This window comes from Monopterus albus, unplaced genomic scaffold, assembly GCF_001952655.1.
Source record: "Monopterus albus unplaced genomic scaffold, M_albus_1.0 scaffold1.1, whole genome shotgun sequence".
NCBI classification, from domain to species: domain Eukaryota; kingdom Metazoa; phylum Chordata; class Actinopteri; order Synbranchiformes; family Synbranchidae; genus Monopterus; species Monopterus albus.
The window spans coordinates 2,540,072-2,559,380 of NW_018127881.1; the positions used below are offsets into that span (position 1 = coordinate 2,540,072).

At 38.8% G+C, this 19,309-nt stretch overlaps 2 protein-coding genes across 2 annotated transcripts in view; one reads left to right on the forward strand and one right to left on the reverse strand.

Moving 5' to 3' along the window:
- The window catches only part of cbfa2t2 (CBFA2/RUNX1 partner transcriptional co-repressor 2), a 22,589-nt gene extending 20,600 nt beyond the window's left edge, over positions 1-1,989 (forward strand). Inside the window, exon 12 of the mRNA XM_020617188.1 lies at positions 12-1,989. Coding sequence (XP_020472844.1) covers positions 12-182 — 171 coding nt within the window. The 3' untranslated portion in view covers positions 183-1,989. The remainder of the gene's footprint in view (positions 1-11) is intronic.
- Positions 1,990-9,844: 7,855 nt separating this feature from the next.
- The window catches only part of necab3 (N-terminal EF-hand calcium binding protein 3), a 31,265-nt gene continuing 21,800 nt past the window's right edge, over positions 9,845-19,309 (reverse strand). The window contains exons 9-13 of the mRNA XM_020608334.1: positions 19,137-19,190; positions 15,233-15,345; positions 14,680-14,757; positions 13,902-13,993; positions 9,845-11,008 (exon numbers count right to left, since the gene is read on the reverse strand). Coding sequence (XP_020463990.1) covers positions 10,980-11,008; positions 13,902-13,993; positions 14,680-14,757; positions 15,233-15,345; positions 19,137-19,190 — 366 coding nt within the window. The 3' untranslated portion in view covers positions 9,845-10,979. The remainder of the gene's footprint in view (positions 11,009-13,901; positions 13,994-14,679; positions 14,758-15,232; positions 15,346-19,136; positions 19,191-19,309) is intronic.

Genomic DNA, 19,309 nt, shown 5'->3' on the forward strand with positions numbered 1-19,309 from the left:
CGGTGTCAGAGGCACCAGCAGCAGCAGTAGCTGCTGGTGTGTCCCCTGTCGGCCTGCCCGGGGTCAAGGCCTCTGACAGTGTGACTTCAGTCTCCAGTCCTGGTGGAGAGAAGGCTACGGTTGCTTCTCGCTCCTCCACTCCCTCTACCCCTGCCTCGGCCCCTGAAACCACTGGACACTAGGAGGTGAAAAACTTCAGTGGTCAACGTGTGAACCGCCCTCTTCTTTAACAGGGAAGAATTGAATCAGCAGAATGAGGGAACTATTTGTGGCATAAATTAGGATAACAGATTCTTCATCATAATCTTTGGCAGAATAAAAGACAGATTATGGATGACTGTTTGAGTGATATGGCAACTGGGACCTTTACTTTAGTAAAGAACAGAAGGACTCGTCTCGAATGCATTCGTTGGATGAACAGAGCTCCCTAACAGATGGAAACGTGTTTGTCTTCAACTCAGAATCCCAAATCTTGGATGTGTGAGGGCGGAAAAAACCCGATGATTGATCTCAGTTTATTGCTGGCTGCAGGGAGGAAGTTATGAAAAGAAGACAGATGAGAAAAGACAGCAGAGATTAAAAACAGTGAGGTATAAAGATGCCTCCCATCAGCTGATGTCCTCCCTTTGTTGTGTATAGATTTATGCTGGGGAGGTGGTGGTGGTGGTGGTAAATGTAAACAGTGTAACAGTACCAGCCATAAAGCATCTGTCATCAACCTGTAGGAAAATCTGACAGTAGACCACATGAGGTTTGTCTCTGCAGCTCTCCAATATACATAAGTATCTGTTCACCAACCTCTTGTCAGGTTTTTCTATGTGTGAATGTGTCTCAAACATTTGTGCAGTCAGTAAATATTGTAAAGCATATGATTTACTTTTGTCAAAGCAATATAAAAATGAAGTGTTCAGGTATCTCAAGTCCTTTCTGCATCACCAAAGTTTTCACTCACTAAAGAGAGAGTTAGTCCTTCCCTGTAAATGTCCTTGTGAACAAGAGATAAATATATAGTTAACTCTCACATCATACATAGAAACTCTGGCCCCTATTGTACATCTCTGATCATCAGGCATCTTCAAGGTACAGAGATAAATGGGATAGTGGCTGTATTGTCTGGGCACAGGAGGATTCAGTCATGACTTTTTTCTGGTTGCAGTTTCATTTTTGCACTTGTTCACATCACCAGTTGTGTATGGCAGACGGTCAGATGTTGCTCCACATTTTCCACCATTGCAGTGTTTTCATCGGAAAAGAACAATTTGTAATGCAGGTTGTCAGCTGTTAAGGCATGAAAATGCTCAGTGTTAACATTGCTGTGGTGCAGGGTCAGAGCAGTGACTGTCCTATGAAGAATCTCAGGAGCTAAACTGTATTAGTATGTACAGATCATTCTGTTCTTTTTTCCTTTTGTCACAGTTAGATTAATAAAGTCAAATGTTAACATTGATTTATGGTACTCTGCTGTTACACTTGATGTTTTTGTTCATTGTAAGATGACTGTAAAAAAAATGAATGTCTTTATTTTGTGAGCCACCATTTCCCTTTTGATTCTTTAACATTCTTTTATGAGGCATAACTTCATATAAAAAGATTGTTGACATGAATTATGAAATAAAGAAATCACTTCAGAAAGTGTTACTTCTGTTTTGTGATTGACTTGCCATTCAACATGTTGAGTGTAAGAATCATTTCAAATAAATTGCTGTGTAAGTTGAGCATAGGCACCTCTTCATTAACACTGAATGACAGCCTCATTTCTTTTACTGTGTGAAGAGAGTTATTGAGAAACTGCCCGATGGCAACATTCAGTAGGTTGTAGAACTGAATGTTACTTGATTACTGTTAGCTGAGAAATATTTGGGTGCCATAAAACTGGTTTCATAAACTCAGAACCCTTCATACAAACAGTTTAAAAACCATTGCTATAATTTTATGTGATTTTCAAACTATTTCCTAGTATTTCCAAAATTTGGTTTGGGCTTATTGTTGTCTGTATTAAATGAGTGCAGAACAGAGCAAATATTGCTTTTATTATTATGGTCCGATCCAGTGGTGGAAGAAGTACTCAGGTTCTTTAATCAAGTAAAAATTATAATACCAAAGTATAAATATACTCTGCTACAAGTAAAAGTCCTGCATTCAGAATCTGTCTGTTGTTTGTTGGGTTTTTTTCTATAATAATAATAATGATAATAGTAACGTCTAGACCCTATGATGTAAAGTGTCCTGACATGACCTGTGATGTGGTGCCATACAAAGAAAAGAAAATAAAATTAAATTTAACTGAATTGAATTGAAAGCACAAAGTATTTGCATCAAAATATATTCAAAGTGCCCAAACTAAAAGTACTCATTATGAGGAACAGTACATTTCACATTGATGTATATTATATTATTGAATTCTATTTATTGACACATTATTGTGTACATTACATTTAATGTTGCAGTAAAAGGTGGGTAATTTTAATTACTTTATATGCTTATAATTTGAAGTACTGATAGCTTGTGAATTTTTCACCAGGTATCAAAAAAGTCTTATGATTATATTGAAGTTTGTTCTGTTATACAGATTCTCAAAAGTAACTAGTAAATGGAGTTACCAAATACATGTAGTGGAGTAAATACTACAATATTTGCATCTAAAATTTAGTGAAGCTGAAGTATAAAGTAGTAGAAAATGAAAATACTCAAAGTACAGATACCTCAAAGCTGTACTTAAGTTCAGTACCTGAGTAAATGTACTTATTATTTTTCAAAAGCAATGAATAACAGAGCTTCAAATCCCTTTTCCAAAAAGTAATATACTGTATTTCTATTACCTACCATGAATTTATTTTATAACTTCATTAAGCAGGGTTAAATTAGAAAAAGAATTAAAAACAGCAGTAGCTTCTTCAGTCCCCTTGGTTTTACTGCTTGTATTGTTGAGTTGAGGCCCTCCTCAAAAGCCACACAGTTTTCCAATGTTCCTGTTTGTCTCCTTAATGTTGTGAATCATTCAGTGACTCCTGATAAAATATGCAAGAAGCATCTCTGCATTCACGTATAAAGTCATGAGGAGGCTCTTGGTGAGACAGAATAATTCTGAAGTGGGTGGACATTCTGTCATTCATAATGCATAATGTTTTCCACCTTTGAAAGTAATTAATATTTTAGTTGGTTCGTACTGAAGATCTTCATTAGACAATAGATGTAGAAGATGATTGGCTGCAACAGTTACGATAGTCACCACTATGTTTTACATCAAAGAAGCAAAATATTAATTCAATCAAGTGTCAACAGGCAGTAGAAGGATGCACTATCATATGTAACCACCAGGTGGCAGTGTAAGAGATACTCTGAGAAGTGAAATGTCATTTCTTTGCAACTTCTTGAAAAGTTAGAAGATCCTGAAAATGTGACTTGATACAACAGTCTGTGATGCACACTATCTTGGATCACAATCCATAATTGAAGATATATGAAATGATTTATTCTTCAGCATTATCCAGAAATATCTTTTATACTCTCAAGAGCCTTCTGGCTTTTGATGAGGAGCTAAGCAAACTTAAAGTTATTCAGAAATAGAGCTGAAAATTTCACCTTCTCAGTGGTAGCAAAATCATATAAAAATTATAGATTAAAAAAAACAGTAGCAATATTACAGTGTAAACATGTTATTGTCATAAGTTAACAAATATGAACTGGAAATGATCCAGTATTAAACAATAAAATATGTTTACGTTTCAAAAGTAAATTACCATTTGCTAAATCCCTAATATCAAACCCTGCTGTTGAAAGCAGGACTGCTTTTGTTGTTTCTTGAGATGCTTTAAGCATATCTACAAAACACTGTGGTCATGAAGTGTATTTGCTCTAAAAATGAAACATGACTCATCTGTTGTGTAAATTTAATTGTGTGTGTCAGTGTGAGAGCCAGAATCACTGTTTATTTCAGTTGCTGTCTAGTAACAGGCTTGTGATAAGAGTGGTTTCATTCTGTAGCTGAGATGTTACATGGATAGCAAAATGGTTTCCTATTTGGTTATAAATATGCATTTGTGTATAGCATTTTTTGCAAGTTACTTTATATGTAGGCTGCTGTGTAGGTCATGGGAACGTCTTATGTTTAGGTATGGAGGTTTTTTTTAGACCTCTATCTTTTGTCCCTGTCTCTTGCTCAATGTCAGCTGGGACTGGATCCAGCTCCTCCCAACCGATTCAGGAATAAGCTATATAGATAATGGATGGATGGATGGACAGTTTTTTTTTTTGAGAATGTTTCCTCTTTTGTTCTATTCTGCATTAAAGAAGTTATTTAAGTTATTATTTGGTAGCTTTTGCACCTCAAGTCTATCCACTGAAAGAAGCAAAATAGAGGAGTCAACAAACACTAATGATTCTGTTTGTTTAAACGCATGTATGTATCTGTTGGAGACAGTGGGTGTCTCCATGTGTGGTGCCTTACATCTGCTTGTTCCTAAGTAAAAATGCTACCACACATTGCCATAACGATTGTGGAGAAAGAGACTTAAATTACTTGTGTGCCTGCTTTCTGTCCCAGTTTCTTGCTGGCAGGCAGAGTAATTGAAGTAATTTCAGATTCAGCTCTTGTTTGCAATGTCCTTTTCATGATGCCTAAAAAGCAGCTATATACAAAGCAGTGATGCAAAAAATATATTTCTCTTCTACTTTCAGTTTCCAGCTTCAATTTTCATCTCTAGTTGTCTTTTCATTTTTTTTAAAACTTCTTCAGCTTTTTATATCATCTACTTTAATAAGTGACTCACAAAGGGTGAGTCATTCAGGTAACAAGCATCAAAACCAGTATGGTTTCTGATGTGCTCTGCACTAGGCTTGTATCTAATTTGTGTGATCTGCTGCAGTATGTGATAACATCCATCCATCCATTATCTATACCGTTTATCCTAAAGAGGGCAGCAGGGAGGCTGGAGCCAGTCCCAGCTGACATTGGGTGAGAGATGGGGCAATTTAGAGCCACTAATCAAGCTAAGCTGCATGTCTTTGGACTGTGGGAGGAAGCTGGAGCGCCTGGAGAGAACCCACGCAGGCACAGGGAGAACATGCGAACTCCGCACACAAAGGCACCGGGTCGGTCCAGGTTCGAAACCAGAACCTTCTTGCTGTGAGGCGACAACGCTAACCGCCACATCATGATAACATTTACTTGCTTTTTATTTCATGAATTATAAATCTCCTATACAGTAGAAAGACTGCAATGATTTTCAAATGTGGACAATAGGTCACAAAAAATGACAGAATCTCTGCAAGTTAATTATTCTTACTTTTCTCTTACACATGTGGAAAACTAATAGTTAATTATACTGGCTTCTGTTTCCATTTGGCACTATATGATTCAAAAATTAGCCGATAGTTTAATGGGACCTTTAATGAATGTATGTATAAATTAGGTTCTTGGATCCTATAGTGAATATCTTCATTTTGCATTGCGTTAATTCATTCATCTTCTTGCTGAGAGGGGTGAGAAGATTGATACCACCCTTATATGTTTACAGTAAATATGTAAGCAGCTAGTTACCATAGTATAAAAGGTAGGAAATGTGATAACTGTTAGCCTGGCTCTGTCCAACACTAGCTCCCTCTCACCTCACTGTTTCACTCTTAGTAAAATTTGCAAATGGTTTTTGATGGTATGCAATTATGAACACTTAATGTTCTTCAAGGTCAGGACTGATTTGCAGTGGTGTGATTGTGATTGCTGCAGCTGTGCTGGACCTACATCATAAAGAAAGACACTGGATGAAACGTGTCTTCTGCATAAAACAACACTTGGATAGAAAAACAGACAAACAAAAAATATCTGCATGTAAACTATGACTTTATGAACACTAGTAGTTAGGAATAATAAATACCATAAGTATTGTTCAGCAGCCTATGGTGAAACCTGAGTGACTCAGTCTTTCAGAGGCTGGTGCTCTCGGAACAATCAAGTTTCCAGGGTGAAAGAACCGGAGAACCTGAGGCATGAAATAGGACAAAGGCATTTTCTTCGTCAGCGTTGGCTCCCATTGTTTGGATTTCTGCGGAGATAAGCTACGCTTGAACACATCAGAAACAGAAAACCATTTATTATCTGCTTCTCTATTTAATTTTCATGTTTTTATTGTTTTATTTGTAGTGCAGTTGATCTTTTGTATGAACTTAACTGTATTGTGTTTATGTATCTTATACTGCTTCCTTGTGTCTGTGAGCAGAAATACATTGACAGATTGGGTTGTTAAATACCTGTTCACTGACATTCTTCTAGGTTTTATGTCACTCCCTACATTCACATTATTTATTTTTTCAGTGGGATGACACAGGTTTTGACTTTGGATTTGTTCTGTGCGTTGTCTTCTGCACAGGAAATGACAAACCAAGGTGGATGAAAGGAATGAAACAGGACAGCAGATGTGGTTTGGCCACCTTAGCGCTGGCCCTTGGTTTTCTCAAGTGATGAGCTGTGTTTGTACACATCAGAGCCAAGGTCAACTGCCTGAAAGAAAATAAACAGTTCTCTTCTTTTCTCTCCTGCCAAACACGAGGTACACAGAGAAGCTGCAGTGTGATTCAGCGAAATGTAGAATTTGAAATAACTACACAAGGTTTGAACATTGACTTTGGCTGTTCATCTCTATCCCCACACCTTTTCAAGCATGACGAAGCAGACATAATAGGGAAATCTTTCTTAGTCAACATGAAGAAGTTACAAGAAACGTGCCAGAGCTGTCAACTTTTTTTTATTTAATGTATTGAATAATAGCACACAGACATTTATCTAATTCAAAACAAGTAGCTAGAAAGCAGATCAGTGCTTGTGGTGTTTCATGCTGTACATAGCATATGAGCAAGATGAAATCTCCTGCGACTGGGTTTGTGTTTTAAGAGAACAATGCAGTTCACAGCAGTTTCTCCTTGCTATACATATTTTACATCCAACAGTAGCCCTGTATTATCTGAAAAATGAAGCAGAGACTGTGCAAATGAATCCTTGCTGAACTGCCCAGGTATTGTAGACAATATATCAGGTAGAACACTGTATACCTGTATATGCTATATCTATAGATGGAGGTAAAATCATATTTACATTTAGAAACTTTACATCTTCTAATGTCAAGTTATGACCCTTAAGAGTTTCATAAAATCAAACCACTTGCTTATAACGGCAGCGCAGATGGCTACCTCAGTTCTGTACTGGACACAGATTCCTTGGGTGTATAACATACTTGGCCAATAAAACTGATTATCATTATCATTGTCATTGTTAGATTCACAGGAAGCCTCACTGAGCTTGAACAAACAAATGTGGGAGTGGTATTCATTTTCTCATCTAATTCTCCCCTAGAAAATAAACAGACTTTCCTCAAAATGTCTCTGACTCTTTCTTTAATGCCAGAGGAACAGGTCTGAACGAACTGTACTTTAAACAGCAGTGTTTTAATTAGTTTTATAGCAGCTACATTACTGATGGAGCTCAGCTTTTGGGAGCAGAATTAAAAATTATGCTATATGTTTTTTCAAAAATGGGAATTTTTCTAATGATCTGTTTCAAAATTACATTTCGTTGCTCATCTGCTTGTGACATCTGGTGTGGTGTGCGGGAAATAATCCAGTAAAGCAACAAGCTTTATTTTTGATAACTATAATTCACTGAATAGATGCTCCTTTTTAGTTTTAGTAATTGATGTAGTGGTGACACTTGCCCCTCAGCGTTTTGAGGAACAGGAGGTGTGGGTACACATCATCACAGCCTCATCTGTGGCTGCCCTGATGGCCACTACATATTCATCCTGCCTTACCGGCAGTCAGCCTGCCTGACAGGAGGCTGGAGATGCGAGGGCTTCAATTTGCCAGAATAAATCATGCAATGAAATATGATAGCCCCAGCAATCAGAGAGATGCAGACCTTGCGCCTGTGTGTGCATTTGCAAATCTGGCACAAATAATTTCAGCAATTAGCATTCAGCATTCCTGTCATCAAAAGATACTGACTGAAAGGAGGAATCTGGTCTTTTTGTTGCCATTCAGAGCTTGCACCGCAAAATTAGAGAAGGGAAGGGGACACATACACAGGCATCTGTTGAGCTCTATGTGAAGCTATGCTTCATGCAGCACCTCAAATCCATTTGTATGCTGCAGTGAACAGCTGTTATAGTTATGTGGCAACCCTGTAGCTGCAGCACTGGGGAGACAAGAGAGGCTGAGCTTGATGGTGTAACCCTGTAGTTCCCAACCTGAGACTCAAAGGGGTCACAAGATGAATTCAGGACAGCAAGGCTATTACTACCATAGGAGGTATTGAGAGATAGATTTCTGCAACACAAATCCATATATATTCTTGGTTTTACCTCTTGAGGCGTTTTCAATCACTGATTGAAAATGCTGACCAAGCATAGATATGTAATCTGTGACAAGATCACAGATATGCATGGTTGGAAACCAGTGGTGCGATGGAGACTGTAACTTAACTTATACCCTGCAATCACAGTTGGATAATCTTGGTTAGGGAGGTGTCTTGTTTGAATCGTAGGAACCAAAGGCAGGGAAAAATCTGTCTGCACACTGCATTAAGCTGCCAACAGTTTAATTCAGCAGTAACAGCTACGTTTTGATCTATACAAGAGCTTCATCAGGCACTGTCAAACAGATGTCAGGTTGTGAACCACACATTTATGTACACCTGCTAAGACACCACTCAGGTGTTTTCAATCTGACTGACAGATCAGTCAGATCAGGACAGAGCTAAACCGAGCTGTCCAAAACTCCCTTTTAGGGGGCAAAAGATGACAATATGGGAGGAGCAATCATAAACACTATAAATAAAATATCAAGTATATGTATAAATGAAGGAATCCCATCAAACAAGATAAATTCATGAAAGAAGATTAGGGAAACCATTAATTATTTTTCTCAATAATCCAATTTTAACAACACATAACAATACATTAATTGTATAGTTTTAAAACAATTTGTATAATATTAACCAGTTCTGTTCTGGTTGGTCCTCTTTAAAAGCAGACTGTCCTTGAATCAGTCAGATTGAAAACACCCGAGTGGCATCTTAGCAGGTGTACTTATAAATGTGTGTCTACAGACTGACATCTGTTTGACAGTGCCTGATGAAGCTCTTGTATAGATCGAAACGTCGCTGCTACTGCTGAATTAAACTGCTGGCAGCTTAATGCAGTGTGAAGACAGGTTTTGTCCCCCAGTTTTTTCTTTGCTTTCAAGTAGTTGTTGGCCCTGCACCTGCAGACGTTTTAATGGATGTGCGTGTCCTGTGTTAGTTGTTTGAGTCATAGAAACCTCAAATAAATTTCAAGTGCTCTCCATATTTCAAAGTCATGAGGGAAACTTACAGCTTTCAGAACAGAACCCTCAGAAGCCAAGTGAAAAGGTCCTCTGCTCCCTAGTTGTGAGTCAAACCTTAGCTTTAATCACCTTCAGGTTAACGGGGAGTTAAAAATATTACCAAACTCACTGACTCGACTGAGCTTTTTTATTTATATAGTTGAGTATGTGCTGGTCTTATCAAACCCCAAGCTTTTTAACACTGAATGACAGTGTTAGACAAGATAGCAGTGTGCTGGTGCTGCTATATAGTATATGTACATATATCAGCACTGTCATTCACTTGGAGTTCTAGTGCTGCACTGTGAGTTTTTAGGACTTTTTCCACTGAAAACAGCTGCATTCTACAGCTAAAATGAGAGCAGTGAAGGTGAACCAAATCCATGAAGTTATGGCTTGGACAGCTAAACAATGAAATGACACTCCCCATAATGCTCTGTAAATGCAAGAGGAGCTAGATTTGCGTGACTGTTCACTATAAGATCACCAGTAATGAGTGTATCAAAGTTGCTTCTTGGTTTATTTGCAATTACTGTTTACTGCCAAACCAAAGCACAGCTGAAATATGAATATACCAAACTTCAACATGTACAGGTGAAATAAACTATCATGATCAAAAGAAACACTCTCTCTCACTCAGTTTCTACCGCTTAGTCCCTGAACGGGGTCACGGGGGCACGGGGGGGCCGAAGCCAATCCTGGCTGGCAATCGGGCGAAGGTGGGGTACACCCTGGACAGGTCGCCAATCCATCGCAGCAAAAGAAACACATAATACATTAAATATATTTTCTCTTACATTTGAGATAGAGAATGCATCTCAGATTGAAGACTGGAGATAAAGAAGTAACTTGCCACTGTATGTAGCAATGGATCAGAGCAGGTATAGCATTTATATGAATAGCTTTTTTTGCATTCGGTGCACACGACAGTAAGGTACCTATAGTAAATGAAAGAAAAACACTGCTACAATATCATACAGCATATATAGACAAGATTTAAAGGAACTGTTCCTGTTCATCATCATCAGCATGCATGTTCAGGCTGCACTAACACTTCAGTTCCTCATCCTCTCTGCTTTTTCATCCTATTTTGTCTTTATCAGTAAACAACTCATCAAAAGCACAAAACATTACTGGCGAGTTTGTTGTGTTTTTTTTTCCAATTCCAATTGTATTTGCCCTAGCCGCCTACGCTAGCAGCTTTTTGGTTGTTCTCCACTGGAATGAAAATTGGACAAACACTGCAAGAAAAAGAAGGCCATACATAGCACAAGTGACAAATAGGGTTATGAGAAAAAACAAACTGGTGTTTACAGTGCCGAGAATCAGTCACTTTCAATTGGCTATACAGTAACGTGCAACTATCTGTTTTGAAATAAACAGCACAATAATGAGCAGTCAAAGACAGAGGAACATTAAAGGATGCAGGATGACGCAGTTGTTTCAGTCCCCTGTTGATTCAGACACATGGTTACCTTTTGAATTCTTCTGTGCATGTGTGAGCGTGTGTTTTTGTATACGTGTCTATGTGCTTGAGTGAGTGTGTGCATGCGGGTGGGTGGGTGCACCAGTGTGTCTTTGTCCGTGTGATAGTGTAGGCAGTAGATGTGACTTTCTGGATTCGCTTGTTAGTCGTTAGTCATAATCCACCAGGAAGCTGAGGAAACACATGCACAGAAAGAGAGTTAGGTCACTTCACACCAATCCAATGCATACCTCAGGGCAATTTATAATTCCTAAAGGAAAAACTGTGGTACATTGTCTAATCATTATATTAAGTGCAATTCTTCCTCCTAAATTATCAGCTAAACATTTCCACCCACCAAACAAGTGTGTCAGTGGTTAAGGTCATTTGGCAGTGGTGACTATCAAAACAACTGATCTGTGGGAAAATCAGAGCTTTATAATACACAGCATTTTTTAATTGTTAATCTGTTTCATACTGTCCACTCTTCTTTTAAATTGAAGCCAAAGTCCAGCAATCTTGAATCTGTTAAAAGATATCTAGATTAAGTGGCAGTCAAGGTCTGGCAGAATAACCATGTCATTAAAACAACTGGTTGATGCTGCAGGACTCCTCCTGGAAAAAAAAATGAATGCAGTGTCCAGTGCCTGTCAGTGGCACTGACAATAACAGCCACTGCTAGGAGAAGCAAAATTTAATGTTTTATTTATTTTTCTATTATTGCTCCCCGAGTCATATCCTTCCTGTGCCTCTGACGTGCACCTCATAAACCATAACTCTTCCTCCAAATCAGTGCATTGTGGTCTGACTTGTATCCTCAGCAGCCAAACCAAACTGAGACTCAGCGTAGAGAAAAACAATCAATATGTCATTATGATAGATGAATTGTTCTAAAAGAAGCAACTTTATAGTTATTTTATTAGAAATAATTCACTTTAAAAAACTCATTAAAACACAGCATGTACTGTAGGCAGATAAAGCACCCCATATACCAGGAACTTACCGGTCGTCAGTGATCAAACTAACAACCAAATTAGCCTGTGTGCATCTAATAATGAATACTTGGGAAATCTTTAAAAATCTCATTTTCCACAGGACAATTAATTAGAAAAACCTCAAGTATACAAGTTTATTTTAGTGGCATTCACATATTTAATTTTGTGTCCATGGTTTCATTGTAAGTTTAATTTTACTTCAATCAAATATTGAGCTTATGTATGGCAAGGTTCCAGGCTTAATTTAATTATTTTCTAAACCTATTTCAGTTTTGTTTTAGTTTAATCATGCACACACACAAGCTGAATTCCTGCAAATGTCCTTGTGAAGCACTTAACACCTACTTATGCTATGTTTGGGTTGTTTTTCTTAATGTCTTTTTCTGTTTTCCACTATCGGATTTTTCTGTACTATGTGATTAAACCTTCTTTGAGATGTAACCCATATCTGATTCCAACTCCAATCAGAACTGGTTAGTCAATGTCAGCATGCACACATGCGAGTCACAGATGTGGAGGTAAACAACCATGTACAGTAGCCTAGCAACGCTCAGAACCCATGCAAACCACATGGCTAAATCACCATCTGCAAAGAATGCAGAGAGGCAGAAAAAAATAAATAAAGCTCTTGCTTTTTGAAACATATTTATAGGCCTATAATCAACTGATTGACAAGACAAGATAAAGGAGTCATGATTGTGAACTGGGCTGGACTAGCCCCAAGAGTTTGGAGAGACTACCCTTTCTTGAGTATCAGAAACATCCAGTAGTCGCACAGGTAATAAATGCCTGCTTTAAAAAAGATTCCCTACTTTTATGCTTAATAAACCAAGTTATTGTCAAAAACATTAAAGTTCTGGTTACACCCCTGAGTTCCACAAATGGGTTTTATTACATCTTATCATAATACACAAAACTTTATGTACTGATTCATTTAACAGCTGAATGTGACACACAGAGCAACCACCATATCAACTAATCTTACCCTTCAGATGGCCGGCAGGACTAACAGACAATATTATCAAATTCCACATGTCAAACTAAATCTTGGGGAGCTTTTGAGCACTGACATGCACTATTGTTCCATAATGCAATGCAAAGATGAAATTAAGGAGCTACGCACAGCTGCCAAAAACAATGGATAGCGAATAAAGAGCTCCAGAGAAATTCTAACAAATACAACAAAAGCAGTAACAAAGTAGTAAATGTATATAAAACATTGCACCACTTCCTGTTAGTACAACATAACATAGTTTTTGCATGCTACCTGCAGTAGCAGTATGACAGTTAGTATGTAGTACTTAATGTATACAACTGATATATAAATATCGAATTGGGACACAGCATATACCATCAGGGCTGTTTGCAGCACTTGGGGTGAGCAGCTATAAACATTTTGCAGCATGGCCTAAGATGATAGGCTGGATAATATGTAATTTTGTTATTTCAAAACCATGCAATAATGCAGTGAGTGTGAGCAGATGCTGGACACGGGTAGTGGCTAACTCAATTTGCCATTTTCATTTCTGCTGCCTACCCAGGCTATTTTTCTAAAGACATTCTTGAAAAGACTAGAAGTTGCCATTAACACAAAGGAGAAAGAGTGACCCGACAAAATAGGATCACAAACTACTCTGAAACCAGAAGAAAAATGAGAAGCGAAGAGCAAATGTGTGGACGGAAAAGTAAAAATGATCAAAACCCTCTCAGCTCACATGAGTTTGGGTTTAATGTGCCTTCCCTGTGGGAGAGCCTTGTGCGCCAAAACTGGATGACCTGGATGACTCATGATGACTATGGTAACCAAATAAAAATGTCATGATGCCTGTGACCCTCAGTGTGAACAAATATCAAGATATTTTTCTTGACATTTGTGTACATGAGGTTCTAAGTATTTCATACATAAATATCTGCATCTGCCTGAAAGTCTAAGAATACTAGATTTCACTACAAGTCAGTAAATGCATACTACTTGTACAGTTTTTGAGGTTTGTCTATATCTTATATGTGTTGATTTCATACTAAGCAGGGTTTGCAGGCACTGATTTTCTAGGATACTGTCATTTATTGTACATTAATGACATACAAACCTGGTAGCAACATAGTAGAAACTACTTCAGCATCCTCCAACATGTCAATGATGCAACGCTGGAAATCTTTACTACTGTTTGACTGCAGATAGCTACAGAGACAGACAAGGAAAAGGCAGAGTAGGAAAACAGCAGGAAAAAGGAAAGAGAAGAAGGTTAGAAGACTGTGTTTAGCATCACCTGTAGCAAAATAAATCTAAGGAAGCAGTCTTTCAAAAATCCACATGCTCATGTTTGTTACTTAATTAATTTTTTTTTCTCAAATTTTTCAACAGATCTCTGCAAAATGTTACAGATGACAGATTAATATATTCATTGATATGTGGAAGGCACAGATATGATTTTATGTGTGTATGTGTGTGTGAGAACTGAGAGGTGGGCCATCTGTTCATCTTCACTGGTGGGGAACATTTCCATCAAAAAAGTGAGAGCGCCAGATAGTCTGCCAATATCTGACACAGACACACACACACACACACACACACACACACATATAGTTGTTTTTATTACTTGCTGGGTTTTTACACAGACTTACATTCATTTCCTGGAGACTTACTCAAACCTTAACCATTGCCTAACACCTAACATTAACCTAACCTTACTGTTCCCCTAAGTTGAATGATTTACTTTGTGGGGACCAGCATCCAGTCCTCATAAGGTAAGCAAGTCCCCACAATGCTGTGAGCTCCCAGTTTTAGGGTCCCCACAAGGAAAAAAATAAGACCAATAAAAGAAAAAGGCCACACACACACACACACATACACGCACAAACACTGACCTCATCCAGGAGAGACGGTCTTGCCAGAACTCATACATTATGTAAGATGACTTTCCTGGGAGCTTCTGAACAGACATGCTAACAGCAGGTAAGAGAAGAAAAGCAGAGTGAAGTAAGAAGAGGACAAAGTGAAGGAGGGATAAATTACATTATAAAGGCTGACTGTTCTTTTCAGTTAGAACTAGGCAGGGAAAAAGGAAGACGGCAACATTAAAGTAAGACTTAAAGAAAACAAGGACCTACTCTCTTAAAATTAGACACTTCCATTTGGTGAAACTACAGAATTATTACTGTAAAATTCAATTTCAGTCAAGCTGCTTAGAAATGTGAGGTCACATAAAATCTGCTCTAATAGTGAAGAGAAAATCCTAATGGCATATTTTTCTGAACAATATTTTCCAACCTTTTCACTCATGGACATAAGTTTTGGCATAGCTATAAATACAAACCTCTCGTTCGGCATTGCCTCAAAATTAAAATGTTGCCTCGGCAGCAGGACCTGACACAGTGAGGGAAAGATATATTATTTTGCCTGAAAACAAACGGCACTCACTGCAGGTTGTCAGAATGGGCTGAGGTGGCATCAGTGTAGCTCTTCAGAACTTTTTGGAACTTGTCCAGATTTTCATCCATCACTGACATCTGCCTTTGAACCAGCAGAATGTTCTGTTGGCAACAAGACAGGACACAGAGAGAAGCCCAGAGGATGAACAGGTTTCTGTGTGTGTGTGTGTTAAGAGGCATCAAGCTCACATGACCACCTGAGTGCTGGATACTTTAAGAACAATGCCTTCCTAAGGAGACATTCAGCATCACTAACAACAGATGAGAGTAACATAAATAAATAAATGTGATGCCTCTTTATATATTGCATCCAATTAAAACACTTTCTTTGGGCTTCCAGTTTCATTTGTCAGTGGAGCAGAGTGCCTGAGTGGAAGCAGCTGCACAGCATTAGATGGAGGCACTAATTGTGAAATAGTTTCAGTGAAAATCAAAGACTTTCTCCTAAGTTAAAACAGCAAACTGATAACAAACCTTCACTACAATAACTGTGTTACCACGATACCTCATCAGTGTCTTTCACTTTCTTCACATAATAAAATGCCAACAGCAGCTGGTCAGTTTTTCCCTCTCAACCAAATGTGAATTTATAGCAAGTCAGTATTGCAAGTCATTTTTAAAAATTTGCTTTTGTAGTTCTTATTACAACGAGTCAACTGATTTAGTAGCGAGAGCACAGTCTTTCTGCAACTTCTCAAATAAATGTTTCACAAAATGGTTTAATAGACTCCCTCCCGTTTCCTGTACAAAGGCTTTCTCCTGACAAAGGAAGTAATATGCTTTTTTCCCTTTACTGATCACTGTGGCCAGCTACAGAGCAACACCCGCCAAGCTGGCAGCTATTCAGTGTCCTCCTCAGGGAACCTGGGCTAAGTTAAGCTCCTCTTGCTGGCATGTGGTCTCCCAATGCACCATGTCAGCCTCCTGCTTGTTTACATCCCCATTAATTCAATGCAAGGGTGAGTCACTACTGCAACCAGTATGAAGTGAAACTTACAGAATCTTTTATAAGCACAGACTTGAATCAGGCTAACAGGTTCAGATGATCTACTGTACATTACAAAAAAGAGTTTAGTTTTGAGATAAGGATCACTGAAATGAAGGGGGGTGCAATTTTTCAGTGTTCTGGGATGCAAGCAAAATTACATTCACCTCAGTTGTATCACAATGGTGGCAGATGGATACTTCAAAATCTCAGGACTGTAAAATCTGAACAGTCTGAATGACCACACTGTACTAGAGGTGGCTGAGAAAATGTGTACTTGTAGTTTAGGGGAAAGCACATATTGTGATTTATGCTGTGCATGGAAATACACAATGAAAAGGTACAGTATACGATTTATCTTTTGAAATGGTGTGCATTTTTGCTTTTGGTCACTCATCTCTGTCACAAGGACAGTCTGAGTGTAGTCTGAGTGTATTCCAAAGATATTAAAATTAACAAAGAGGCACATTTCTATATGGAAACATGTATAAATGTTTACATTCATTTTACAATTACTGTTATAAATACCTTGATCTAACTGTAATCATAGTTACCCATAACAATGGGTTACATTCTCACTTGTGACTGGTTTTACATTATTTCTACTTCAAGTGGATGATGACTCAGGTTTTTGTCTATTTAAATAAGTCTCAAATTCATTCTCGTGAACATACGCTGGCCCTTTCATATTGAGGCTTGTCATATAGTCAGTTTCTTAGCTAGAATATGCTAGAATGAGTATTGCTGGTCCAGATGGTTCAGTGTTATTTTGTTTGAGAAAGAAACAGATGTGCTGCTCCACATTTAGAATGAGGACAGTGAACATGACTTGCACATCGAGGTGCAATTACTGGGTTATAATACACCAATCTCTCTTGACTACAGTCACTATAACACGAGCAAAGGAAGAAATTAGGTGATGTGATATGCAAAGCGATAGAGTCCTTGGCCTGTCCATGACCTATTTCTGACCTATCTATTCACTCCACTCTCTCCCTCAATGCAAGTTTATTATTGTAACTATGACAACAAAGATCATTTTAATCATGAACTGAATGAAACCCTGGCTGTTTTGTAATCTTAGGTGGATGTTTCCATGACAGTGAAGGTCCAATACGTGATGCAACAGTTATATGGAGTCTCTTATCATGATGACAAAGGTTAGGTAAGTGCACCACTGGAAGGATCCTATGGGTCAAATTTTAAGGTAGGGACAAATAATGCTTGTTGTGTATATCATAAATCTGCTGTGCCGTAGCATCAGGAAGTTAAGAAGAGTCTTCTTCTTCTTCTTTTGGCTGTTCCCGTTAGGGGTCGCCACAGCGAATCATCTGTTTCCACCTAACTCTATCCTCGGCATCCTCTACTTTCACCCCCATTAACTTCATGTTCTCTTTTAGCACATCCATATATCTCCTCTTTGGCCTTCCTCTTGACCTCTTGCCTGGCAGCTCCATCTCCAACATCCTTCTACCAATATAACCACTATCCCTCCTCTGCACATGTCCAAACCATCTCAATCTGGCCTCTCTGACCTTGTCCCCCTCACTACTGTCTTGTACACCTTTCCTTTGATTCTCGCTGCCACTCTTCTGTCACACAACGCTCCTGACACCTTTCTCCACCCATTCCAATCTGCACTCGCCTCTTCACCTCTTTCCTACACTCCCCATCACACTGGACTGTTGACCCCAAATACTTAAACTCCTGAACCTTCTTGACCTCAGCCCCCTGTAACCTCACTGTTCCACTTCCCTCCCTCTCGTTCATACACATGTATTCTGTCTGGGGCGGCGACCATGGTGCGGTGGGTAGAGCAGTCGTCTCCCAAGTCTCCCGAGTCTTGGTGCCGGCAGTCCACGTGTCGAAGTGTCCTTGGGCAAGACACTGAACCCCCCTGTTGCCCCTGATGATTAAAAGCCATCGGGGGCAACCTGTACCAGAAACAAATTCCTTGTGTGTGTAAAAACATACTTGGCCATATAATTCATTCCTTCCTACCATGACTTTCATTCCTCTTCTTTCCAGAGCAGACCTCCACCTTTCCAGTTGTTCCTCCACCTGCTCTCTGCTCTCAGTACAGATCAAAATGTCATCCGCAAACATCATTGTCCACAGAGATTCCTGTCTGACCTCATCTGTCAACCTGTCCATCACCATAGCAAACAAGAAGGGACTCAAAGCCAATTCTTGATGTAGCCCCACCTCCACCTTGAACTCCTCTGTCTGACCTACAGCACATCTCACTACTGTCGTACTCCTCTCATACATATCCTGAACTACTCTGACGTACTTCTCTGCCACTCCTGACATCCTCATACAGTACCAATGCTCCTCTCTCGGCACTCTGTCGTACGCTTTCTCTAAATCCACAAAGACGCGATGCAGCTCCTTCTGACCATCTTTATACTTCTCCATTAACATTCTCAGAGCAAAAATTGCAGGAAGATAAGAAGAGTCACCATTGTTTATTCAGGGTAGCCTTCAGAAGCCATTGCTTTCAAACCTGGAAGTTACCCCTTACAAACACCTTCCTGCCACTAAACAGATTCACACAATTTTCACTGATGAGCTCGAACCTGCAACCTACAGGTCATAAGCTTGCCTCTCTAAAGTTTAGGTCACCCTGTCCTTAACGTTACAAGATTACAATGCAAAAGTCTCACAATATAGTTTGACATTAGGTATTTCGTTTCTGTCTAATTTAGTATGTGTGTGTGTGTGTCCACTTAAAATATAGTGTTGTAGAGTTCAAGGCAGCCTGTGGCATAATCCATTATATGCACCACTGAATTAACTATCCATTTAAAATGATTAAGATTTAAAAAAAACACAAAGCAAAATAATTAGTCAGTGATTCACACAGCTTTGACTTCCAGGTGAAATCCTGTTATCAGTGCAGACTTACAGACTGGTATGTGCTAGCCAGCGTGTTCTCTCTCAGTGGCTCCAACTTGGGCCCCTAAAAAAAAAAACATTACAAATGTGATAAGAGGGTTTTGGTTTAAACACCTGCATAAGAATCATCAGTGAGTCTAGAGGAATGGGAATGAATTTGTGTTAATTCAACTACTTAACCAG